We start from the raw sequence: 26,730 nt of genomic DNA, 5'->3' as shown, positions 1-26,730 counted from the left end.
TAATTGTCTTTTTTCAATTCTTAAGTTAATCAAATCATTGTAATCTTTTGAAAGTATTATATCATCATTTCTTTCATTGAAAGGAGTTTTAAGAATATTAATTATGTTTTCATCTAAAGTTCCTTTAAAATTTAAAACTGTATTGAACAATTTAGGATTTTTTATTCCATTATCAAAAGTATCAATTAGTTCAGTAATTAAATATGTTTCATTTGATGATATTTGATTAATCATAGTAATGTCATCAATTTTATAATACCTTGCGGACACTAAATTTGTTGCTGAAATATAATTTTTAATGTTAAATAATGAAAATGATTTATTGGTTTCTTTTATTTCGATTTTAAAGTTGGGTTCTTCTTCTTCTGTCTTCATTTTAATAACAAAACTTTTATTAAAACTCATTCAAATATAAATATTCACTGTTTTAAATATGAATTATTTCACTCATTCTTTACTCACACTTTTAATGTTTAAAAATCTAACTCATATAAAATATAAATATTGAAATATGTTTAAAATATATCTATATATCTATTCTATAAAAGCTTGTTAATTACTCGTTACTTTTACTCACACTTTTATATTGAATAATCTATCAATTTATATGTTATTCATATATATTTTATTCATGTATATGAATATTTTAAGAGTAATAGGGGTAATGGGCTTTCAGGTTAAAGGTTGAATGGTCGAGTTCATTAAAAAATGAAAAACATGAAAATAATAACAATTTCTACTTGAATTAGGAGTGAAACTCATAAAAAATGAAAAATAATTCTCACACGCTCGAATTTATTTCACTCACACTTTACTCACACTTTTTTCTAGCGAGTAAAAATGAAAAATAAATTCGAGTGTGTGAGAATTATTTTTCATTTTTTATGAGTTTCGCGACTAATTCAAGTAGAAATTGTTATTATTTTCATGTTTTTCATTTTTTGTGTACATACGTACGTACGTACGTACGTACGTATGTATGTTACGTACGTACATACATACATACATATGTATGTTACGTACGTACATACATACATACATGTGGCTACTCCCCCTGTGGTACTTAGTAGCACATGGGATTCAATTTCAAGTCACTGATTCGGAATAATTATAATTCAATAGATGATTCTTGGTCGGATCATTATATTGAACATAGTATCGAGAACTTTCCTGAAACGGCCAGGATTGTCAAAATGGAAGCTATCCTCAGAGCATTATTTTATCTATGCTTATTCGCTGTTTTCACCTATTTTTGTTCGATACGGTACATCGGACAGCGGAAAGTTGAGTTAAAACCGGTGATGAACATCAGACCGATGCGGATCAAGATGGTCACGAGTGGTAGTACATTTCACGGTAAAACAAATGCATGGATAGCTGACGATTCCGGTAATGGTATAAATGAAAGTACTGTTACAAAGAAAGAAAAAGAGGACTCAACTAAATGGACGTTTCCTCAATTCAGGTACATCATAAATACACGATGTTCGGCAATCCACCATGAGTATTTGTTCGTAGTACCCTCGGCTATGGCAAAATTCTACGCCAGACAACGAATCAGGCAAACATGGGCAGCTAGATACAACGCAAGTGTGGTTTTTTTCTTGGGACTGAACAACACGGAAGGCATCGCGAATCAAGTACGCGCCGAGTCCGATAAATATAAAGATATCGTCGTTGCGAATTACGTCGACAGTTACCGAAACTTAACGCTGAAAACGATGTCCATTATTCAATGGTTAAACGACGAATCGTGCGAAAACGTGAAGTTCGTTACTAAAACTGATGACGATTTGTACGTCAATTTACCGTTATTAAAAACGCTACTGTCGAAATTGGAGGCTACGAGAGACGATAAGGCTGATTATATAGTTGGGCGAGTTAAGAGAAACGCCACACCAGTTCGTGATAAAAACTCGCAATTTTACAAGAAATGGGGTGTCAGCGAAGACGAATATTCAGGACGCGTATACCCCGATTATTGTCTAGGTTCAGGTTACTTATTCCCGTATCGTACTGTAAAAAAGCTGTACGATGTTAGCCGAACGACGAAGCCGTTGTTTTTGGAAGATGTATTTTTGACGGGTATCGTAGCAGAAAAAGCCGGTATCGAAAGAATAAACGGTAATTGTTTCATTTTCACAGCATTTTACGCTTATGTTTGTGAATTGATTGAACGAGCGTGTTGCGCTGTGTTAACGCAATCTAAGCAGATAGATTTGACTAAATGTCCCGTATAGAAACTGCTTCCACATAATTTAGAAAGAACCTAAGTGTCAACAATTCATAATTCATTTATTGTATCAATTCAAACAAAATGGTTGGAAGATACATAAGAAAATAAAGTACAAACAAATTGAAATGGGACAGGGCATACGGGAATTTACTCACCAGTTTTTCTGATGCAAAAAGTACGTATATACTATATTTGAAAGCGCCTGCAAGACACTTTTCTTACAGACCGCAGGCCTCGTCCTAATCCATTGATTATATAAATCGCTAATGCTGAAAAAATTGATAGAGAAATCATAATCAATTTTACCATAACAGACCCGGCAGCATTAGAAATGAACTGATTACGAATGTTATTATATTTTACAAAAAGGACCCGGACACTGCGGAGATACAAGGTTTCATCCCCTATAAGCCCAAAGAGGTAATCACGCGCTGGTATCATCATCTTTATTCTCACATATTGGCGTAACACAGAATTGTCCAAATAGATAATCTTGGATACGAAAAGAAAATACTTTGTCAGTATTTTTTTAAAGTTTTGTTAAAAATCATCGCTTTTTGAGGGGCTTAATATTCTTGTTTTTCAATATTTTGGAGACTCAACCCGACTCACGAGAATGCTCCACATCCCTTAGTATCGTTTCAGGTATACGATGCACTTCCACATGGTGATTGTGTTTCCATTGACAGGTGAGATATGGACATACGTAGGAACTAATTCATATACGTCCACGGACGTATACAAAAAAATGAAACATTCGTGACGTCTTATCGCACGTGACTGCTGGTGGATTTTTTTATTTAGGAAAAGCAGAGATGTTTAGCACATATAGAATGTAGAAACACTTTTGGCAAGGATCAGTAGGGCCACTTGACAGCCTGAAATTTGAGTATTTTGGGTGTTACAGGTATACCCAAAATACAGACAGACAGGCAGGTATACCCACTGTCTGCGTACTATCGTGACTCGGAGTGATCAATATATTTGAAATTTTGTTTCGATTGTGGTTAGAAATTTATGATATTTTTTATATTTTTCAAACCTCGACCGTTCGACCTCTGGTATGAAACAACACATTTGCAATTACTATCGTGCTACATTAGTAGAATTGTTTATTATTGGGCAATGTCACTAGAATTTCAATAACGATATATTCCTATACTATAGTACGATGTACGATCGATAATTCCAGTTCACTCAGAGCGAACTTATAATGTCCATGGTCATCTGGTGTACCAATTTTGGTGGAATTAATTTCCAACACATGTTCTGTTGTCCCGTGTGAATATTTCCTACAGCCATACACTCTATGGCGCAGATCTGAATTGTATAATCTGCCCTCGCATACTTCTAACACGGACTCAAAAAATAGCTGGTAATGATTTGTAGAACAGCCGTGTTAACCCAGTGTTGAATCGGTAAAACGATATATAGTAGTACTTAATCGGTGAACATTTGCTTTCGATTATGTTGATTCTTAATGTATTCTTTCTCTGTATCTTTATGCCTTTCTTTATCGTATCAATTTGATACGACGATAAATGAATAAATGTGGATGTAATCTTTGGATACACGACGTGTAAAATAATGTCTCATTATTTGTTGAGTGTTTAGGATGCAAATGGCCTCGAAGTTCTATCGTTGACTCTCGTATGCAGACAAATAACTCATGATGCCACTTCGTATTGATTGAAAATGTGGCCTTGGCCACCCCGATATTTCTGCTGACCATGTATTTTCCATATTATTTGTCATATGTATTTTCGCATATGACACGAGGGTAGGGCCCTGTATCCCAACTGTCGAGTTTGTTGCATGAAGATTCCGCTGGGCTAATCACGGACGGCGCGACGACACCTCAATAAACTCGGCATGTAAGCTTATATAAACTTGATGGAAAATCAACAATACGGCGACTAATAATAAAAGCGAAATTGAATACCCACTGGCTCCAATAATGCCCACTGAAATAAACTGACCATTCAGACTCTCGCGTGGTTATTACGGAGTTTTTCTATATATGCAATATCTACCGTTTTTACGGGCGAAGAAGCGAATAAAACATAAAGTATCCTGACCTTGGAATAGTTGGTCGCCAAGAATCGACTTTGAAAAATTGTCCAGGTGCATCTGTGGGATATCAATACGCTATGAATTTGCTCTTTGTGCGTGTTGAGACGATATGTGTATGCAGATATTTATTATTGCCCTCAAGATTGTCGTATTGACCTGAAGAAGACTCTTGTCAATCTCCGAGAATGCGGTGGTGGTGGTTATTTTTGGCGGAGGGAAATATGATTTTCTAAACATCGTACATGTATAAGTTTAAAAACACAGTTACAAAACCAAAGTTCCCCTTTGAGGATTTAATTGGCTGGGTCCACAACTGTGGAAGTAGAGGCCAGGACAGTGGGACTAAGTCCACAAGAAATACAGGGATTTCTAGTGTTTCTTTGCATTCGTTGTGAAAATAGGCGTGAAATAATTTGTTGAATGTAAGCTAGTGGAAATCCTCTGATTTTGAAAATGCACGACTAAAACAATAAATACATAATTTCACAAAAAAACCCTTTGCTATTCTATTTTTCCATATATTTCTTTTATAATATAAATCTAGATTTTTAGGTAGATACTTCATCCTAAATCCAGCATCAGCAGCTAAGCTATTAATATCCCTGATCCAGCTTCAGTAATTGCCTTATCCCAGAGATGCCCACACACAGACAACACCTTCGTTTATGGTCCACATGCTAACATCCCAGACATCAGTTCCACAGTTGTACGTAAGGGTTTTTCCATGAGGTAGCTCACAACACTATGGAGCCGAGTTCCAGTCATTATTCAAGTATGCAGAAGAGGAAAAAATTACTAATTCAATCAAAACTTGATTTCATGAGATATCATCTATTTTATAGGTTTCTGTTCTTATTGAATAATAAAAATCATAATATTATTGATAGAAATAATCTCAACATTCATAATGAGTACAATCGATTTCAGTTTTGACATCAAAATACATTCATGAAACAGCACAAAAATTTATCTAGTGAAATAAAGGGCACCAAAAGAGAGGTTGCCCATGACAAAATTTGTCCATTTTGACACCAGTTGCTGCGGTCTGAATTTTGGGTCAGAACTGCGCAACCGGATACGAACCCATGATCAACATTGGATGCTAAATTGTGGTTGGGTAAAGAAATTTGAAATTAGGTTCAGAACTGTGAAACTGGGTCAAGAACTTTTAAATTAGGTCCAGAGAATAGAATCATAGAACATGTCATGAGCAACCATACAGACAGATGATGGACGACTAACAAAAAGTGAACACAATAGTCCGCTGGGATTAAAGTCCCAAGTGGGCTAAAAACAACTGAAATATCTTAAACCTATTTTTATGCTATTGTTAACACGCTAGAGCGCCCATTGGATCCCAGGCTGGCAGAATTATAGGCGCTTTCTCCTGAATGTCGACAATTGTTTTCGGAAGGAACTTCTTATCGACTACTACTTCGTAAACATATTCAGAAAACCATTCATCAGATGCAGCCATATATCCTGAAAAATTGGAATAAAAACACCTCATCAATGAGATCTAAGCATTCTAAACTAAAACAGGTCTGAATAAAAGAAACGGCCACAAATGGCAGGGTCAACAATGTGGTTTCGATCGCCACTGTATCAATTATCCACCGGTTAAACTAACTGTTGAGCAGCTAGCACCAAAACTACGGAACTCGTCATACATGAGTCGTTTATCAGTGCATGTACTTAATGACTCCTGTATGCAGAGAGGCAATGAGAACAAATATCTGGCTCCTGGAATTATAGACTAGAGTCAAATGTTGCAATCATTCACCCTCGCCACTTAGATATCCAAGCCATGCCCCGATGAAAGCCATGTTAATCATTTATGTTGAGAGGAAGAATAGTCTATGAAGTTTATGAACAGATCCTAAATCCGTAAAATACAAAGGTACCTTTGTCTCCGCCATCTTCGCCCCATGAATTCTCGACTCGCCATTTCGTTGGCTTACCGTCTTCATCCTTGATAAATAAACAACCAATCACATCAACCGATGAAAATTCAACGATGTATCAGGCGTATTGGCCGATACAATTAATCAACGGCTAACTCAAATTAAGCAGGGAATCGAATTTAAATTTTGCAAACTGAAAAATCTAAGGATAAATCTAAAATTATGGGCCAACGGAAAGGGTTTTCATACCTCCGATAATCCTGTTAGGACCATCGCATGAGTCATCATTGACTCCCCGAAGATCAGTCGATCGGCTTTGTCTAATTCTTGCACTGTCACTCCGAATAGAAGATTGTAATCGAATCTGTAAGAATAAAAATTGATAAGCAAAAAATATAGTCAACTACGGACATTTTCGTGATAAGAAACATATACTGAATGCTGAATATGATGGATAAACATTGCTTAGCTACTTACGCTTGAGGGTCATTTATTCCTTTCACTCTGTGGAAGAATTTTCCCACGTCACATCCAAACCAAACCGGCTGCAAACAGGGTAACACGAATACAGTGAGAAACATCAAGTAATCAGAATGAATTCGTTATTGCAAGAAGAACTGAGATCAATTTCGTCATTACGAAAGCAGTACTAGTTCAATCTATTCCAAATATTTCAAAATGTAGCTATCAATTAGGCAATGAATGCAGCGCAAAATGCACTAATCTCGCCTGAATAAAATCGCCAGCTAAGTTGATGTTCACTGAGAACCTTAGTACCAGTGGCATATCACTATCATGACCCCTGACAATAATCTAATAATTTTATAATTTTATCCATGTATTTGATAAACGATGATAAAAATAAACAGATTGACTAGGGGTCCAGGGACACCATGCCCACTTGGGAAGTGGTTTCAAACGCTCAACAATCTAACAATTTAATTATTCAACGCCCCTGGTGACCATATACAAAAACCAGACCTTGAAATCACCACAATCATAGAAAATGTCAGCAGCTCTGATTTTGTAACTGATTATGATAACAAAATATGCAATTACCAATTTAATATGGAAATACTAAGTTATTCTACTATTCAGCGCCCCTGGTGATCATATTCAAAACCCAATAACCTTGTAACTCACCACAATCATGGAGGATGTCATGAGCTACTACTTAGCAGTTGATTGTGGTAACAAAATATGCATTGGTACAAATATAATACAGAAATACTAAGATATTGTATTATTCAACGCCCCCTGGTGGCCATATACAAAAACCAATGACCTTGAAACTCACGACAATCATGGAAAACGTTATAAGCTACAACTTTCTAATTTACTGCAGTAACAAAATATGCTTAGGTATCAATATAATGTCCAAAAACTTTTTCCCACCTATGAATGAGTACTAATGACACCAATATGGCCGCCAATTTCATCATGATTGGCTGATCAAAAATACCTGCCTCAGGTATAAAACACCCGTTTCCAAAGAATACCCATCAGCAATTGCAATGAGAAATGGCAAACCAGTAGGAAGCTATAGGACTCAGAATTCAGGCCAAAATTGACATTTTTGGGCACAAAAAAGGTCATAGGACGACCATTTCAAAAATTTCAAAAATATGTAAAAAGTGTTGATTTTGGCGAACAACAATGGCTGCCAGTCGGCCATCTTGATTCTGACAGGGCCAGTTTTTGGGCTGAAGATGCGTCTAGGGTAGAAACATGTGTAACCCAAATATCAAGACATTACATAGAAGCGTCTTCAAAACTTCCCAAAATAACTGGATTCCGTCTACGGACGGACGATAAGTGAACGCAATTGCCCGCTGGGACCAAAGTCCCAAGTGCAGGGTCCGATCTAAGCACTTGTGCGATTGCCCGGGACAAGTATATTCTCATCAGGGTAAGTATGTTATCATTATCACTTGTCCGCCAGGTTAGTGCAACTTTATGTCACAAAGATTTTTTCCAACTCGATACAACGGATGATAGTGCCACCAATCGGACTGCCTGTGAAGGGCAAGTAGCTTTTGGAGGGGACAAGCTAACTTTCAGATATGCTTGCCCACCGGGCAAGTGGCTTTCATTCCTTAGATCGGACCCTGCAAGTGGGCTAATAATTACCTCGCCTTCTTTTATAGAATCGGCAGCCGCTTTTTTCAGAACCTCAATGTCTTGATTGTTGTATAAAGTAGGACGTCCTCCCATCATATTTCCCAAATATTGCACTGTGTACATTTCATTATACGGACTCGTTTTACGAGGGTCATTCACAATACAAATCTACCGAAAAAATACAACGGCATATCAGTTTATTTGACAAGTTATTGGCATCAGTGTCAACTCAGTCTCCCTCCCCCCCCGCTATACATTCCTCTTACCCCCCTCGATATGTAGCCAAACTGATGAATTGATGAGTGTTGCACCGTATGTAAAATCTGATGTTTAATCTAGATTTCTCATGAACGGGATTTTCAGTGGTCCAGAACAATCTAAATCAATTGCAGCTCCTGTATCCACACACATTCAATAACTATCAGTTCGACTTAAAACTAGGCTGAATCAAAACAAACCCATCAGGCTCCAGTTGCGTAGTCATGACTCAACAGTGGCCGCAAATCTTTAAACTCGTCTTAAGTTGTCAGTTTGGTTATAGAACTAAGATGGTGTCTTAAACTGGACTTAAATCTAAGCCATAACCGCACAACTGGTCTCTGATGTGGATCACACCTATGATCTTATTTAGGATTCTTGTCTGCCCCATTTAGAGTTACAGTAGTACTCTTAACAACTTAATTCATAGTTCATTAATGTTTTACAATGTAATCATGTTCCATGAAAATCAATCGATCAATCCTAATAAATGCTCGATTATCAACTTACCTTGTCGAATATGTTAAAGTGTGGTTTCACGTGTTCGTGGTAGAAGTCATGAGGAGAGATCGGACCGAGTTTCTTGAATGATTTCGGAGTATCTTTGTTGTAATATTCCCAGGTGAACGTTTCAGGCGGGCAGCCGAACGCAATCGAACAAACGTGGAAAATCTGACAAACGAGACAAATACATATTTCATCTACAAACAACAATTCCAGAATGTTTAACGAAAGCCTACTAAGGTAAAAGTCCTTTATTTGGGACCGATGGAAAACATGGGCTTATTACGAATGGTATTTGCAAGAAATTCATAAGCGAAAATTAAAAAATTTATAAGACCCAACTAAACAACCAAAAAATTTAACAACCCATACGTCAGAATGTCGATCAAACACAAAAGTACGAAATTAAAATACAAACCTGTTCCATCATTTGCTTCCGTTCGGTTTCGATTTGCTCATCCGTAGCCTCATTTTCGACCAATTTGTACAGACGCCTGCAAAACTCACGCATCTGAAATTACGAGTAAAACGAGACTTACAGAAATTTCACACATTTGTGAAATTCTCCGCATTGAGCTTAATTCTTTAGGATATTTCACTAAGATCTCAGAACAAAAAACTAATACCTTATTACACAGCAACGAGTTAATCCTGCGGCTGTTTTCTGTGCAGTAACTTTCAGGCCACACAGATTTTGGTACGAGACCGTGTTTATTGATGATATTATACATCATGTCCCACTGGCCGCCGTCTTCAGCCGGATTATGCAATAAATACTGCACGAGGCGTCCATCAACTGGTTCTTTCTTCTTCGCGCATTCTAGATATGTATGCAGAGTGTAATTCGCGCGTTCGACCTAGAATTATACCAATTGATAAAACGATTTATCATTGAAACCTGTGTGTCTTCATTTGTCCTGTCTTCTTGGCTTGGTGGATAAGGAGTTTAACTCACCACAATGTTTCAACCACTATTTCCTAACATGGAATTTGTTATCGAATTAAATTCCTTGTAAAAAATCTAGTCATAACAAATACCAATTCCCAAACCCCCTGAGTGAACTTCAAGACGGTTTACGACTATAACTATAACGGAGTTCAGTTACCCTCAATCTAACGCTGTTACAAACTTTACAAGCTCTTACCTTATCCCAGAAAAAGATGTATCCTTGACTGAATTCGAAATCATCAATTTCGAAGTGCTTCATAAAAGGAACTCTGGCCGCGTTGAGAAGAGCAAAAATCCAGCATCTTCCGGTTGCTTTCTGATTAGAAATCGGTTTCACTTCAGCAATCTAAAATGAAAATGAAATAGCGAAGACTGCATCGCCGATCGTTGTTTGGTGTCTACAGCGAAAACCTTTAAGAAAACATTTATAGAAAACTTATCTTGGCAACAAAAAGGGCCAAGTACTAGGCCTCCTACGACTCATTACCTTATGTTTAAAGACGTGTTTTGCATTGCAGTGTTTTCCTGTCATACAGAAGTCGATGAAATCGTATTTATGGCATATAGCTTCTGACAGTTTATTTTTCGGATTTCCCGCGTATGTTTTGCGATAAGCAGCGATGTCATCGCTAGAGATTCCTGAAAAATAGCAATAATGGAGCGACTGCAGTTGAGGCGTCCCTTATGGTTATGCACCTATTCCTAACCTAACCATTACACTGTTCTTTAATTACACTAGCACCACACAGTGGAAAGTACTGAGTTACCTAATCTTTGGTGGTAAGCTTTTGTAATCGGATGGGCTTATACTATGAAAATATCCGATCATGAAACTAAACCACAGACTGATTACTGACTAAGTAATCAGTAACCTGTCTGTGGTTTAGTTTCACGATTGGATATTTTCACAACCCGATTTAAAAGCTTACCATCAACGATGCTACAGACTAAGTAGAAAGGTTACCTAAACTGCAGTTAGACCATAAAAAAATTACATGCAAATGCTACTTGAAAAAAAGATTTTTTTGGGCAAATCAGTAGAGATTACTTATTTAGCCATGGTCTACATTCGGGTTTCAAAATTACAGGGCCCCAGAGGCAGAGGGGTCATTTTTAGTCTGAATACCAGTCGTCGTTACGGGTTCACCTTAGGGGAATGACAGCTAGCAGGGATGATAACAAGCCATCATTACTAAGTCGGAAAATTTTAAACATCCTAATAATAATGTCAATAAGTCAAGACGCTCATCACCTATTCATTTGCATAACAAAACAATGTAGGCGGCACCACGTTACGGGCTGCAAAAGCCGTTTTCAGCACTACACGAGCAACACTCAGTGAAAAATCAGTAATACAGAGACATATAGGCCTATAGACAGACACACGGTCGGCCAACAGAGAGAAAAAGCTTTGTTAGTACATACATGATCGCATTTAAAAAGTAATAGATCGCGAAACATTTTTATGGTCATAGGCCTACCAATCTATCCTTAAGATGCTGGTAAACCATGGTCAACATCCTCACCCCCCCCCCCCATTTTTCAACGGATTGGCATTGATCGGAGAAATGATAAAAATTTAGTGAAATTGAATTGAAGGGTCAGAAAATTATCCTCCAGTCCTTGGGCTAGGTACTAGACTAGGCCGTCCTAACTGAAATGTATGCTCTACTGAATTGAGCAAAATGACAAAGGAAAAAAGTGTATCATAAACAAATAAATTCACGAGTCGTAGGCCTACAGTACAGCGCGTGACGTGGCTACACAACACAGGTGTCCAAAATGTTGAGTTTTTGCCTTTGGACGTTTTACTGGCGAGTGGAACCAGTCCTGTGTGGGGACTATTGATCCAGTTCCATTCGAGAAGTTGTTCCATTTCCATGTCTCCATTCTATAGTCAAACTTAGCCGAAAACTATGGTACTGGATCCCGGATTCAAGTAAAAAATCGTAAAATTTGTTATCATGACTTGGATTTTTACTTACCGATGGTCGACGCCATTTTTAATCATGTGACCATTGCGCCGCTAAAAACCGACCGGAGCCGACTGAAACCGACCGGAGCCGACCGGAACCATCTGAGCTGACTGGAAACCGACGAGAGCCGACGGCTTATTCAAAAAATTAATTCTGTAGAATGTATACATGATATGACCACAGGGGCTCGTATCAGAGTTGTAGGTAATGTATAAACGATAATCTGTTAATCCAATGTCTATAGTATATATAAAATAACACATATTGTTATGTTATTTTATATATATACCGGTACTATTTAGACATCGGACTTAACAGACTAATCGTTTTTACATTACCTACAACTCTGATACGAGCCCCTGTGGATATGATCGCTATCCCCTTTCAATAGACAATTACGAATTCGCTGATTCGTGAAGATACTTTGATTTTTCTCCCGCTTTATTTTTCTAATGTTGTTAATGTAAATGATTTTCAAAGGTTTTTCAAAACGGAAAAAATGTTACTATACGTACTAGAAAAAAAACTACAGTGAATACTGTAGATTGTAAAATTAATATCTTTGAATACCAATAGTCATCAAATAAATATATAACAATAGAATACATGATAGACATTTTACATCATTAATAGTAAAAGGGAATGATTAAAAATTGAATTTTGGTCAGAGTTTGGTTTGCCTTTGTGGAAAAATGAATAACTCTCTTTGCACGTAAATCCCACAGGTACCATCCGCCAAGAAAAGTCCCCCTGTGCGTCGGAACAAAACTGTCGACATCGGACGGCAGATCAGATGGTCACTGGACACTTTTTAACTACCCGGTATTGTTTTAATTTTGAAGAGGGATGTCCCTCATTGATTTATCAATTTACAGCCAAAAATACCTTCCGTGAACGAAGTAATATGGACTCTTTTCACAAAACTCAATTCGCAGGTGACCAGATAAAATTGCAGTTTTGTAATAACACCATTTTATCTGAGGTCGTTAAAATGAAGTTCCCCGGTTTTATTTTGAAATCGGATCGAAATACGTGCAAACTGGATCGGCGGTTGAATTTACAGGAATTTTGTAGTATAAGCCGGTGTTGAATCCAACTCACTTGTTTGTCAGACCGTGCATCTAAAAATCTCAATGAAAAATGACAACAAAAGAGACCGAAACGCCGCCAGTTACCTATCGTTGGTGGTAAGCTTTTATGATCGGATAGGCTTATACCAACTTGGAAGGGCTTATGTGGTTTGTGAAAATATCCGATCGTGAAACTTAACCACAGACAGGTTATGACTACCACAACACCATGAATATATCTCGACATACCTTTAGTCTGGATCGGGTCTGGAACCGCACGCTGCAGTACCTACTATAGGGCTTTCACCCCTAAAACAAGACATCAATCAAGTGAACTTATAAATACTTATCGTGAATTAGGTCACATTTGGAGCTGGTTTTATGTCTTATGAAAGTCTATATTCATGATTATGATTTTATGGGCAATTTCATGACTTCGTTGACAGTGGTTTCTTTGTGTTACATTGACAGAGTAAAAAGTATGCCGAGAACACACGAAAGACTGCCTTCTTTCATAGTCATAACCTATACGGTCCTGGGTCCGCAAATATTTCAGGATTATTCCACCATACGGTAAGTGACTGTCCTATCTATTTACTCCATTTATCGCTTGAGGTCTCGACACAGTCTTAATTGGGAAAACTTGGGAGTAGATATTTACCTACAATATCGCTATAGCTATGACAATTAGGCCTACCTATAGCCTATTGTTTGCATTACGATAAAAATTAACCAAAACAACAAATGTACATTTGAAATTTAACCCGCAATTTCAAAAAACAAATCGTCCACACTTCACATGTGCTCAGGACTGTACGGAATATGTGAATGGGTTGGTTACAGGCTGTTTACGGATTTTTGAATGGGTAGGTTACAGACTAATACGGACTGTTTGAATGGACTGGTTACAGGCTGTACGGAATGTCTGAATGTGTTGGTTACAGGCTGTATGGAATGTTTGAATGGGCTGGTACAGACTGTACGGACTATTTGAATGGGCTGGTTACAGGCTGTACGGAATGAGATCTTATGTGGAAAATACTCAAATAATAAAAAAAGTTCTACTTTTATTTTTTTCCTGTTCATTTTAAAACGCCTGTTATAAAGAATTTTGTTTCTATCTCTTTTATTTTTTCGATTTCGCCCTCCCATTTTTTTCATGAAAAAATCCCAACTCCAAGCAATTATAAATGAGGCCGAAATAACGTTTTAGACTGGTTGATGTTGTGAATATCTCGGAGTCATAAGTCTATATAATGTCTGCCGTGTGGAGAGAATTTCAATGTTTCGCAATATGTCTGCCCGTGTGATTATATTCCACCTTCATAAAATGTCAGTCAATTAAACATCGTATGTTCGTCGTTGCTGCTGGATGTTTTATACTCGACTGGAGTGAATTGAATTCCGGTTTGACGTGATACATATATCGTACCAGTCCTGTGCTGATGTATTTTCTCCATCCACCTCTCTGCGAGAATGCGTCTGTTTTCAATACGACCGACCTGTAACGTGTCAATGTGTATTAACTACGTGTGATCAGCGTTTCCCGGAAGCGCTAATGAAGTGTATGCGCATAATTTCGAAAATTTCGATTTTTATCGAGCCTCGAAATTCTCTACATCCGGCGACGGAACGGTACAAGCGAGACCTGATGGTTCTTAAGTATAGATCCGAGGCGTCAATATCACACAAGGATACCAATTATCGTGTCTTTTTTAAGAGGATTTCAAATATCTTAGAAATATGTAATCGTTAGCGGCAACGTGTTAAGTCGAAGTCAAACTGTAGCGTGAACATCGTGATTCGGGTTAAAGTGTGTGAACGCTTTTCAGAGTTCAGAGAGGTTAAAGACACAGTGTCATCGGTACAATGTCTCCGACCACGCGCTTTGGGGATGACCCCGTGGAGTATCCAAATACTCACTGTGTTCGGTGATATCAAAGGGCGGCTCTGTGTGAACGTTGGCTGCTAAGAATGTCCACCATACACATTTCACCGACTTCTGGTCAAAATGATTGAATTTGGCTATGGATTTAAGCAGTTACAAAATGGATATATTTATGGATTTTTTCGTTCTAATGAGGAACCGCAAGTGACAATCGAGGATTCCACTTGTGGCAAGCGAGCATCCACCAGGTGCGCTAATGGTCTGTCGGTCTTCCACGTGTTTCAATTCCCTTTAGCCGAAGTAATAAATCAACTATAAATAAACAGTAAACACCAATTAGAAAAGTGAATCTCAAATCTTTTTAATGTTATTCTCGTGCGGGGATCATACTTTTAAAACTTAGAAATCAATGTTACGTTATGGGGCTCCTATGACGATATTAGGATTAACGAATTCAAAATCGATCGATATGAACTAATTCTGACTAACGTAGACCCATGGTCCTGTCGTTGCGATATCCGCTGCGGATCGGATAGCTAGATTTACCGCGGGTTATCGCTGCGGATACTATGGAACAGTTTTAAATAATTCACCTTTTTCCCGTGTGAGTATTTCTGCTTCTAGCTCGCTTAATACGATTCGCCGCTACGGAGCTGTTAAAATGAAATATAGATCTATTGAATTATTCATTATCAGTGCCACCTGTAAATATTTTCCCTTGTTCGATGATAAGTACACGTCTAACAGAAATCCAATAACTGTGACGTCACGGAGTACTCTTCCAGTTTTTATCTCCTCGTCATTTATTTTCTCGTTTCCATGGTTTTGAATAATGAATGAGAACTAGGCGTCTGCTCCTGTTGTATATATGTATATATGTATATCACAGTTTTTGCCGGGTGGTCACCTCGGGTCACTTATATGTATGGTGTGATTACGTTTTAGTCCGCAACGGGAATTGATATCACGACGATCCCCCCCCCCCCATTTTTCAATGAAAAACCAACAACAATGACAACCAACGACAATTCTAGTATAGAGTATATATATATATATTTTTAAAATACAACAGCGTACAGGGAATTATGAGGCATAGTATATAAATTCACGCTTAAATGTTGTAACGATCCCACGCAAATAGTCCAGAGCCCGGTTCCACGGTTGTTAGTTATTTTCACTGTTTCAACTCTTAAGAGTCAAATTTGACTCAGAACTGTGGAACTGGACTCAGGTTATCGCTACTAGCAAAAATACATGTATTAATTATCCTATAATTATCCTATAAACCTACCAATGGGGTTCATATTTATATTCATAGTCTATGACATAGGAGGTCGTTCACATCTGAAAGATTTCCTTAGTTATGAATTAAGATATGGTGGACTAAGATCTGTGGAACTGGGTCCAGACAGGTATACAACATATCATTTGAAATCAAGCACCTATAAGCAGGTCACCTCTTCGATAGAATGTTGTTTCTATTCATCTCGATATTATTTCTGTTGTAATGATTTATGTCAATAAGTTTGACACATTAATTTCGGCAACTTCTTCGTTAAAAGTCAATAAGATTGTTAGTTTGCTTTTTTCGTTTCAGTTACCATCACGCCTCGTACGATATGACGAATAAAAACCGGAGTGTCGATAACCCAGATTAGTTATACACAAATCATGGCCGACATCACACAGGTAAACAGATTAAACTTCAGACAGATTTTTAGATCATATGTATTTTCTATTCGAGGTGTACTTCCAAGTCGGAGAAATATTTACGGTCGAAAAAAGTTTTCGTTTCAGCGATCGAATTATTCTTAACCCAATCCCAATATTGATTGATTGATCGATTGATCTGACGTGCGATTCGTCACATACATCCTCAAAAGTTACATAGATATTAACACGAAAAAAAGAAGCGAAAAATAGAAAAGTTAATACATATATATCACTGTGGTAAGTAACACAAAGTTGATCCAGACAAATAATCTCGAAAAAGAAACGAATTACGAGAAATATTTAAATGAAAATCTATTTGTTTGTTTTTTGATAGAAATTTCATTTTGAAAGTCATTGATTTTTACTGTAGTCTCCACTTCTGTTGTTCCTTGTACGGTAACTGTGATTATATTCACGGGCTCCTGCGATTCGAAGTGGATATACAGAAAATACCGGGCTGGTTTTTCAATATAACTTGGCACCAGCGATTTGTGTTAATGCGAAAAGCCTGTTTCCCAATGGGATCATGGGGTGGATTTGCAAATGAAAGTTGAGACTCATCGAAAACCCAGACAAAAACGGAAGTACATTCGTGTAAAGGTGCTGTATGATATCGGATGTCTCTCTGCGTATGAGGCAGCCGCTGCAGAGAGTCAGTCCCGTCCCCGCGTAGAGAGAGAGAGAGGGAGACAGAACTGCACCCGAGCAGTTGATAAATACCAGTACCATATTCATATTCCTCGCTGTAAAGAACTAAATTGCGGTCGAGCGAATGAATGAATGAATCGGGTGAATGGAATTAACGAGTACTGTGCAGTGGCATGGCTCGTCGATTCTTAGGTATACTCCGTGTGTGTTTATATATATGTGACTATAAAACCAGTGTATACGGGACGACAAGAACCAGTATTACTATTAATAAATAGGTGTGGGCCAAAAATTCCGATGCGCTACGTAACGGACATGCGTATACAGGTGATATCTATACGGGTCTAATTCACAGAGCTGCTCAAATTCAGCGTACTGTAATAGTGACAACGGTATTCTTCACTACGATACTGTTTTTGTGACCATTGGTTTTCGTACCGCATCATAACTCTATCGGAATCAGTGTTACTCATTAATCTTCAGGATTTTACCTACGTATATATACATCTATATGTATACGTAATTATACTTGTTAGGGATTATCTTTGGATTATCATTTTGATACATTTTGCCGACAGGTAATTCATATATTTATCTATATTCAACCATTGTTTTAATTGATAATTATTCACATAGATTTCTTCGAAATAATAGTTCAGGGCCGGTTGCTCAAACGTTCAATTCTAACTTCTAACCAGAAGCCTAACGACTGGTTAAAGTCTTCAACGACTCTCGTTAATTAAACACTCCTTTAACGACTTGTTAGATCGGTTTCTCAAAGACTGTTTGAGTCTTAAACCTTGTTTAAGCAAACGGCCCCAGAACAACAACTGTTCCTTTAATTACACAACAGTTCTTATGCTGTTGACTCTACCGGGGACTCTATAGACATATACAATGTCCTTGAAACATTGGACATATATATGATTGTGTTTCGTTTCCTTCTAAGTATAACAAAAACATGAACAGGCACAAATGATATTATTCGAACAAAAAATGAAATTGAAAGACCTTGCTGCGCAATCTTGACCTAAAATCAAAAAGTGCTTTTAATTCATAGATAGTTGCTAGTTGCTGTTTATAGTACTAAGATTGTCTTAAACTGGTCTTAAATCTGACTGACCAAGTGGACCGCAGCCCTGAACACAGTTACGCAAAAAGGTTTTACATTTTTTTAAATAATTTTTTCGTTCTATTAAGTATAATTCGATTTACGAATTAATCATTTTTACGTGCGAAACGGTTCTTGGTCTCGTTTATGAGATTGATTATTGTAAGGATGAAAATGGGCTAATGATTGTGCAAACCTACCCCGTGGATTGTATCACTATGGTGATCGATATAATAATAAAACATTTCTCGAGGACGTTTTATCCGAGCCTTACAGATCTCTCTTCTCTCTCTCCCGCTCTCTCCCCTCTCTCTCGCTCCCTCTTTCCTGGCATAACTCACATATTAAAACTACGTTTCAACTCTCCTGCATAATGTATAATTAATACGTGGCCATGAAACTCTATATAGCCGCCTATTAAATGCGTTTAATGATTATGGCATTTCTTAAATATTTGCTGATATACGAGTCAATTTATATTTGATACTAAACGAGCTGTATGCGCCATGGACGATATTTGCGTTTGCCGTGGTATAAAAATTATTGGAAAGCTGTTATTACCATTTGTGTGATGGATGGCTCTGGATTGAATGGCTCACCAGGCAGTGGTAGGGCGTTGCACAAGTAATATCCTTAATCTCCATAGCCAGAAACTGGGCAATCCCAACGCCAGAAACTGTGGGGCAATCCCATAGCCAGGGTCGGACATTTTAGTATGAATTCAATTATAAGTTAAAGAATCCATTTGTTCCAAACATGTATTGGTGGCCTTATTGGTCATTAACAAGCATAGATCCTCTTTTTGTAATTTTGTAACATAGTAGGCCTATCTAAGGAAGATTAATGTCAATAGGAAGTTTGTAATTGCGTTTTATGATTGATTTTTCGCCCACGATGTTTTTTTTTCCAGATTTGGGGCTTAAAAGTTGGATAGAGTTAACTTGTGGATAAATACCATGGTATCCACAAGCTCTAAACAACATTTGAGCGGCTACAGCCCCTGATATCTCCGTGTTGCTCAGTTTGTTTTTGATCTATATATATATCCTAAATTTTCTATCGTCGTAGAAAAACCGGTCACACCCAAATCGTAAATCTCGTTTTTCGAATTACCTTTGTGAAATCGTCTTCTTCGTACGATAATAAAACGTCTTGAAAGAATCGATTGCTCACGATATCGGAATGCGCCTCAATGATATTATAATCTGTCCGCAAGCTTCCGCGTTCTCGACGGACCACGCGTCGCGATTAAGCTGACTATAGATATAGAAACTCTGTTGGTATAAACATTAGAAAAACGAAAATTAAAAGCTTATTATCATTGAATTATTATATTTGCTAACGATATACGTGAGTGGATTTAGAGTTCTGGGGTCGGTTGCTCAAAAGTTGGCTAGAGTTTTAACTAGAGTGGATTGAGCAACTGGCTACTTCTTGGTTTTTGTGGATTTTATACCCAACACACAGCGAGATTTTGCCCCCTTTTCCCTGGAAACGTTCCTAGATCGGCGCCGACGCACCAACAGGACGGGTAGAAATAACTGTTATTCATGCTAACAAGGGTATTACGTACTATATAAGATCCGACAAAATTTGCGATGAAACGAAAATGCGCCGTGACTCTGAAACAATTAATTACTTCACCCACTCGATGACATTCGTAAGTAATACATACATAACAAAATGCGATTTTAGGTAACGGTTAACAGGAAATATGAACTCCAATACGTGTTGCTAATATGTGTTGTGCATACTGCTCATACAAGCATACTCGGCGAATGGGGATTCTGATGGCTCACTTTCATTTATTAGAAAATATTAGAAAATGTGTCTTTTTATTCCACTTTCCTCCGTATTCGAGGCACCAGTGAAAGACTTGTCACATGAAATAATAACAAGTGATTGATTGATTTCTAATTGCAATGAATGGTTTTTGTTGCCGGGAAAATGATTTATTCGTCTCTTAAAGTTGTTATATATTTGTCTGAATAGTTTTGCCATTTATAATGCATTTCGCGGTTTGTTCGCGAGTTCTAATTCTGTATTTCTTTATCTTATTTATTAATTTGATTGATTAGATTTGATGTCATGCTCATTTTTATCGAACTTTCCTCATTAACAAATCAATCATTAATAGAAACGATTGCAAACACTTAGTGGAAAAATTGAATATTTTAGATTCCGCTTCTTCGAGGCTCGTTTGATAATAATTCGGAAAAAGCCTAAACATCCAGTTTAAAGTTGATTGTAAATAGACTATAATTTTGGTGTCAGGCCATCTAACGCTAGTGTTACCCATTGAGATGACATCCATTAACACGATTTACCATCGAGTACTTTCACCAACCTATAAAACACTCCTTTCCATACTCTATAAGCCGCACCGCGAAGTCTGATTTCAACGACAACTGTTTCAAATATTGATGTTTTCAATATGAAAAAAACGGAGTTTTGAACGGAAGGATTAATGTAAATTGACAGCTACACAAACCATAGATATCTTCACCTTCACCAAGAGCCTTATAGTGTCTGATGTACCACAGTTGGTTACACTAGGATCGTAGAGCGACGTAGATCACTGTGGAGACAACCACTGCCAGGACTGGGTAAATTATCACCATGAAATCTATGTATTATCAAGGATTTACATTTGTTGAGTTGCGGCTACTTCGTAATGTTTTTGCATCAACTGTTCAACTGCAGTGCCAGACCCGAATGCATCCTCTTCCCCTGTGAAGCTGGCTCCCGGTTCCCGATTTGGCTCCCGATTCAAGACCATTTTGAATCGGTAGCCGAACCGGGAACCGGGAACCGGTAGCCGGCTCCCGGCTCAAAATGTGAAGCTGGCTACTTATTCGATTCGACTCTTTTGCGGACAGCAGGTAAACATAATTGCGTAACTATGTCTGCTGAAATGAGTTAACCGCAACCTTGACCTTGGCCACCAGGCTAATCGAGACGTCTGAATCAACACCATGCGTGTGACGATTTCCTCCCGATTCAAAACCATTTTGAATCGGGAGCCGAATCGGGAACCGGGAACCGGTAGCCAGCTTCGACGGGAATTTGAACCCTAAAGCCCAACGCACACTGCACCGAAAAAACTTTTTTTCCTCGTGAAAAAACATTTTCGATGTTTTTTGTTATGCCGTGTGCGGGAAAGGCTAAAAACAAAACGCCGAACTGAAAAACTTTTTTCACGAACAAAAAACGTTTCCAGAAAAACGTGTTTTCTGTTTCGGTGAAACAAATGTTTTGCGGTGTGCGTTGGGCTTACGCGTAGCTTAGCCGCACATAAAGTCTAGCGGCTTCAATCAGATTGGAAATTATCTATATGATATTGTTCATAAGACGAGTTCATCGATAAACGTGACGAGAAACACCCGGGGGTATAGAATGACACGGGATTCCTGATCGTACGTGTTCTATCTAGAGGGTTCGTACCACGGCACACTAGGTCCCGAGGAAAAATGTATCATCCAGGGACCGGGCCCGCATTGTCCTAGAATGAAAATTCATTTTTTTTCTTTATAATTCCTCGTTACGGGCATACTGAGAATGTAATTTGATATCGGCAACATTCGTCGATATTAAGAAATGTCATCGATTAAAAGCTGTAGCAAAAGTGAATGGTATTTTTAGAGATTGGATCCGTGTTTAACTGCGTGAATCTAATGTGACCGTCTAGAAATACGGTACCTACTTTCTCGTCTTCAGTATATGAGCTGAAAGATCGTTGAATAAGAACAATTAAACCTACTTGACACGCAATTTTCCAATTACCTTTAGTTCTTTCCAGTCAGCAACAGACTCCATTAGAACCTAGTGTTTCATATTGGACGGGTCGGAAAACATATTCACTCCGATGGCTTAATCTTCATTATGCATAGGTAGGAGTTATTGAGTTTAGATCGCGTGCATATTGATAGGATTGGGCTTGTTGAGACCGCGGGACAAGAAATCAGACCGTTATTTACTTTAATCGAATCTTATAGAAAATAAGTAAAATGACATTGAAAAATTGAATTTCAGTAAACAGTACACTTAGGAGGACTGAATATTTCGCCGAGTTGAGAATCAGGGAGCCGTTGGAAATCAACATTTCATCGATCCGACTAGAGAATTATAAGGTTATTCCAAAAAAGCGAACCTTGAAATCGCGTTGAATGTTTAGCATCAAATCCTAAGAATCTATTCTATCATTGTTTTCCGCAAAATCCATGCGAAGGTTTTTCTATAACAGAACATATATACTTCAGTGTTAGTTTCAACTTTTCCAATACTTTTTATATAGCGCTTAAATTTCACTTCACGCAATTTCACTATGATTTCCTGCGTTATATTACTGGTATCGTGTTGCTTAACACCTTCGTCGGTGCTCCAAGCGTTTCCAAGTGACGTTTATAGGGGAGGGGGTATACATTTGATTTTATTCGTATTTATTTCGCTGATAAGAACAAAAAAAACATTGACGATAGAACATTTCAAAAGCACTTGTTCTTTATAGTTCATAAAGCAACTATCGGTTTACCATTTCTAGTATATTGTTGTTTTAACGCTTAGGGATGGGCTGGCTATTGCTCGGGGAATAGTGAAGACACTAGCCACGAGCGCAGCTAAACGTCCTAGGGCTTGACAGTTTTCTTTCGTACATCAGATACCGGGATTTTAAAAACGACACTCGCGTGGAATCTCACAAATTGATACGGAATATATTTTACTCAAAATTGCGTCAAAAAACGTGTACCCTGAACGGGGTAAATTTAGACCCGTTTTAAACAAGGCTGAATCGTTGAATCCGACTTATCTTGGATAAAACTATATTTTCGCGATCGAATATGAAGTTTTTCGAATTCATGACAAATGATGTGATGATTCTGTATGCAGATGTGCTTTGCAGAGTGAGTACCGTAGTATTTTCAACCCTTAATCAGCTGAATTGCACGTATCAGGCTGGTTCGAGCTGGTCTGCGCTGTCATTACTCATTCTTGGTTTGCCACAACTCAGTAATCTCAAGGAAGAGTAGAAAAAGTGGATATAGTGTGAAACGTTTTGGTTTTTTCTTACGTTCAGCCATTTTAAGGATCAATACTTTGACTTTCATGTTGGAAATAGCAGGATTGATCTGTTATATTTAGTTGCAATGCTGGCAGTACTAGAGTCTCTAGCTGGGAGCAAACGTTCTTGAGCAATTAGTTCCAGATTGAGGAATGAAATGAATACCCCGTCATATGACAAATGAAAGCTAAACCTAAATGTAGAATATACTGGGAACAAGTTTCATAATAAACACACCTTTCAAGTGGGTTGGGCGCAGCTCCCTTGAAATGGGTAATTAGGGAGTAGTTCCCTAATTGTAAAGATGATGTCTCAATACTAAACTAGATAAAATATTGAACACGTTTCTTTTTTACAGGGTCAGTTAGTATGGTTTGATATAGGGATCGGTTATCCCGTTCCCGGGAAAGTTATTGACTTCTCACAGTATCACAATTTCATCAGTATCGAAACAAGAATTGACAATAAGGTAACGCACATTGAAAATCTAGTCTCTTGATGCTTCGTCTTTTTCGTCTAATATACGGAATCATTTTTGCCTCAATTTCGATATCTATGTAGCTTGCTTAATCTAGCCGAGTTAGTGTAGATAAAATATCTTCTATTAGAATAGTCTGTGTACTCAGACGTATAGATCTCTCTCTCTCTCTAAAAACCATTCAAAATCCTTCAAAGAAATTCATACGATTATCCTTATAATTATTCTTAAGATAATCCAAAATTAGTTTACCGCAGTTCTCAGGAGGACGCCCTGAGAGAGAGCATCGAAACTGTCAACACGGTATATCAATCTTTATTTCAACAATAACTGCCAATAAAACCATCGAAGTCATCCCAACTTGAGGATAATGTATTTCGTTTTTAATCTTTTAAAATTACTTGAAGTGGCAACGAATTTCTGAATTCCTATTCAATAAATGCCTATTAATTCGGGCAAGTGGCTAATATTTCTTAATTTCATGAATACCTTCATTATTACCTTCGTATTATTAGTACGTAATGGTTGGTTCCACGCTATGAAGATTCATTAAGATCAATCAATTAGAACAGAATTGAACTCACCCCAGGCCATAAAGCTATATATGTATTCATTGTACCAAAAATTCATTAAAGACTAGTCTTTATGGATTTTTGATTGTACATTTGTGCATACATGTTTGTATAATACAGAACTGTGTCAAGTTCATTGCTATAGACTATGTTAGATAAATGGAATATATTTCATAAATGCAAAATAAGAGTTGATAACCCCCCTGTAGTACCACGGTTGTGTACAGTCAAGCCCAGTTAAGCCGAATTTCTGCATAAATCATATTGAATGTTTAGGGACAATTTTTTTCAATTAGCAATGTTAGATTTATTCCCTAAGTCAAATTTTCACTTATGTCGGACAATACTTCTTGTCCTAAAAAGACCCGATCCAAACGGGCTTCACCTATACAAACGATGATACGATTTCTGTTGAATCATTTGTGACGGTTATCAGAATTTTTGCGGAACAGTTCTTTGACGACAAAGAATTACTGAAAACGGTGGAAATTTCAGAGGAAAATAATCGCGATGAATAATCACTGTCAAACAATTAGACCTTGTGAATTGAAAGTGTTAATTTGAATGAGGAAAATATGTAAGGATGATTTTTTGGAAGCTTGGGGTCTTCAAGGAAAATCTTATGTAGGAGTCTGGATATGTATACGAACTGAACCACGTACTACGGCTTCCTGCACAGAATAAGGTTTCCTGGTGGTATTAGCGAATACCGTATAGGAGCTTCTATGAACAAAAAGACTTAAACTGAAATCCGCTATACAGTGATTCTATTAAATATGTTTCAATGTTTGCTTTATTCAGACTCACATTTACAGAATGGATACTATGGCTAATGTAGAGAAACGTGAAGACACTGGACCTGATGGAGTGGATGATATGATTAGCCTTCCGTAAGTCTCTAAACTTTATTTGCTTAACACCAGACACCTTAAAATGTATACACAGCAGTACGGTCAAATACCTAAAATACCGTACATAAATATAGAAAAACGAGTCTGAGAGGTTTCGTTGAGCTACTGGGTTTATTCGACGAGTTGGCCATATCCAATTGTCATCTTCAGGAATAATGTAGTACTCTATGGTAATTTACTACACTTTTCGTAATTGCTATGAATTTCTTTACAGGGATTTGAACGAAGCTTCAGTTCTACATAATTTAAAGAAACGCTACATAAATGAACACATATACGTGAGTATTGTTTTCAGAATGTTTCGTGACATGTTTTTATCTAAATAAATACAATTTTCCCTACCTTAAACTACGAAATGAATCATTTTTATGATGAACTTGCTTCATCATTAACTATCGCGATGATTTAGCAATGAAGGATCGAAACTGACTCGTTGACTTTCAATTTACTCAGCCTGAGGTTTTTGCGGTGAAAAAATGTGAATACAATTTTCAAAAGCGAAATTGTAAAAACGCCTCATACCAAACCTTTGGTAACCAGGTAAGATGAGAAGTGGCTGCCCAATCGTCTGGAGAGCAAACCTGGCAAAGCTCGCAGGGTTTGAACCTAAGTCAGCTGAATACATACAACGAGCCTTGTGTAACGAGAAATAATGACGAAGTGGATATTGGATTTTCTTTTTTATTTCAGTAATTTACATTAGATATCTAACCGTATTGCTTCCAGGATATTCAATTACGTTTATGAATATGAATTCATCTAAAATACTGCACTAACAATACTGAGAAATATTATGTATTTTTGATTTTACGATGAGGTTACCTATGGTGGCTGATAAGGGCCATAGCGTAAAATTCCTGGTATGTAAATGAGGGCGCCAGAACGCCAGAACGCCAAAACGAAAAAAAAACGTCAAATTTTCTCTAAAAGTTCGTTTTGGCGCCCCCGCCAAAACGAACTTTCATTTTGGCACCCCGCCCAAACAACGAAAAACGTCGAATTTTCTCTGAAAGTTCGTTTTGGCGCGCCAAAACAACGAATATTCCGTTTTGGCGCCCCCGCCAAGACGAACTTTAAACCACGTAAAATAATTCTATATATACGTAAAATATTTTCATATATGCAAATTTATGCAAATTACACACAAGATCAACGCGCCAAATTGAAAAATAATTTTACTGTGGTTGAATGCTTGTTTTGGCGGGGGCGCCAAAACGGAAATAACCGCGCCAAAACGAAATTTTCTTTGTTTTGGCGCG

At 37.5% G+C, this 26,730-nt stretch overlaps 3 protein-coding genes across 3 annotated transcripts in view; 2 read left to right on the top strand and 1 right to left on the bottom strand.

The window, feature by feature from the left end:
- Positions 1 to 1,328: 1,328 nt before the first annotated feature.
- On the top strand, positions 1,329 to 2,240 carry LOC141904429 (lactosylceramide 1,3-N-acetyl-beta-D-glucosaminyltransferase-like). Its single transcript, XM_074793015.1, has one exon. It carries the CDS (start codon positions 1,329 to 1,331, stop codon positions 2,238 to 2,240), a length of 912 nt encoding a protein of 303 aa, XP_074649116.1.
- Positions 2,241 to 4,827: 2,587 nt separating this feature from the next.
- LOC141903191 (bleomycin hydrolase-like) lies at positions 4,828 to 12,148 on the bottom strand. Its single transcript, XM_074791232.1, has 11 exons — positions 12,031 to 12,148; positions 10,533 to 10,684; positions 10,242 to 10,391; positions 9,723 to 9,953; positions 9,515 to 9,607; positions 9,103 to 9,264; positions 8,344 to 8,502; positions 6,691 to 6,758; positions 6,463 to 6,577; positions 6,214 to 6,280; positions 4,828 to 5,791 (listed from the first exon to the last, which is right to left on the bottom strand). The coding sequence occupies exons 1-11, from the start codon at positions 12,044 to 12,046 to the stop codon at positions 5,640 to 5,642; spliced, it is 1,365 nt and encodes a 454-aa protein (XP_074647333.1). The 5' UTR covers positions 12,047 to 12,148; the 3' UTR covers positions 4,828 to 5,639.
- Positions 12,149 to 13,654: 1,506 nt separating this feature from the next.
- LOC141904790 (unconventional myosin-XV-like) overlaps positions 13,655 to 26,730 on the top strand; it is a 55,800-nt gene continuing 42,724 nt past the window's right edge. Inside the window, exons 1-5 of the mRNA XM_074793463.1 lie at positions 13,655 to 13,664; positions 16,577 to 16,668; positions 23,869 to 23,979; positions 25,362 to 25,450; positions 25,686 to 25,749. Coding sequence (XP_074649564.1) covers positions 16,651 to 16,668; positions 23,869 to 23,979; positions 25,362 to 25,450; positions 25,686 to 25,749 — 282 coding nt within the window. The 5' untranslated portion in view covers positions 13,655 to 13,664; positions 16,577 to 16,650. The remainder of the gene's footprint in view (positions 13,665 to 16,576; positions 16,669 to 23,868; positions 23,980 to 25,361; positions 25,451 to 25,685; positions 25,750 to 26,730) is intronic.

Source organism: Tubulanus polymorphus, chromosome 4, assembly GCF_964204645.1.
Source record: "Tubulanus polymorphus chromosome 4, tnTubPoly1.2, whole genome shotgun sequence".
In the NCBI taxonomy this organism is placed as follows: domain Eukaryota; kingdom Metazoa; phylum Nemertea; class Palaeonemertea; order Tubulaniformes; family Tubulanidae; genus Tubulanus; species Tubulanus polymorphus.
The sequence above is the reverse complement of the archived record's forward strand: the minus strand, read 5'-3'. Positions and strand labels throughout refer to the sequence as shown.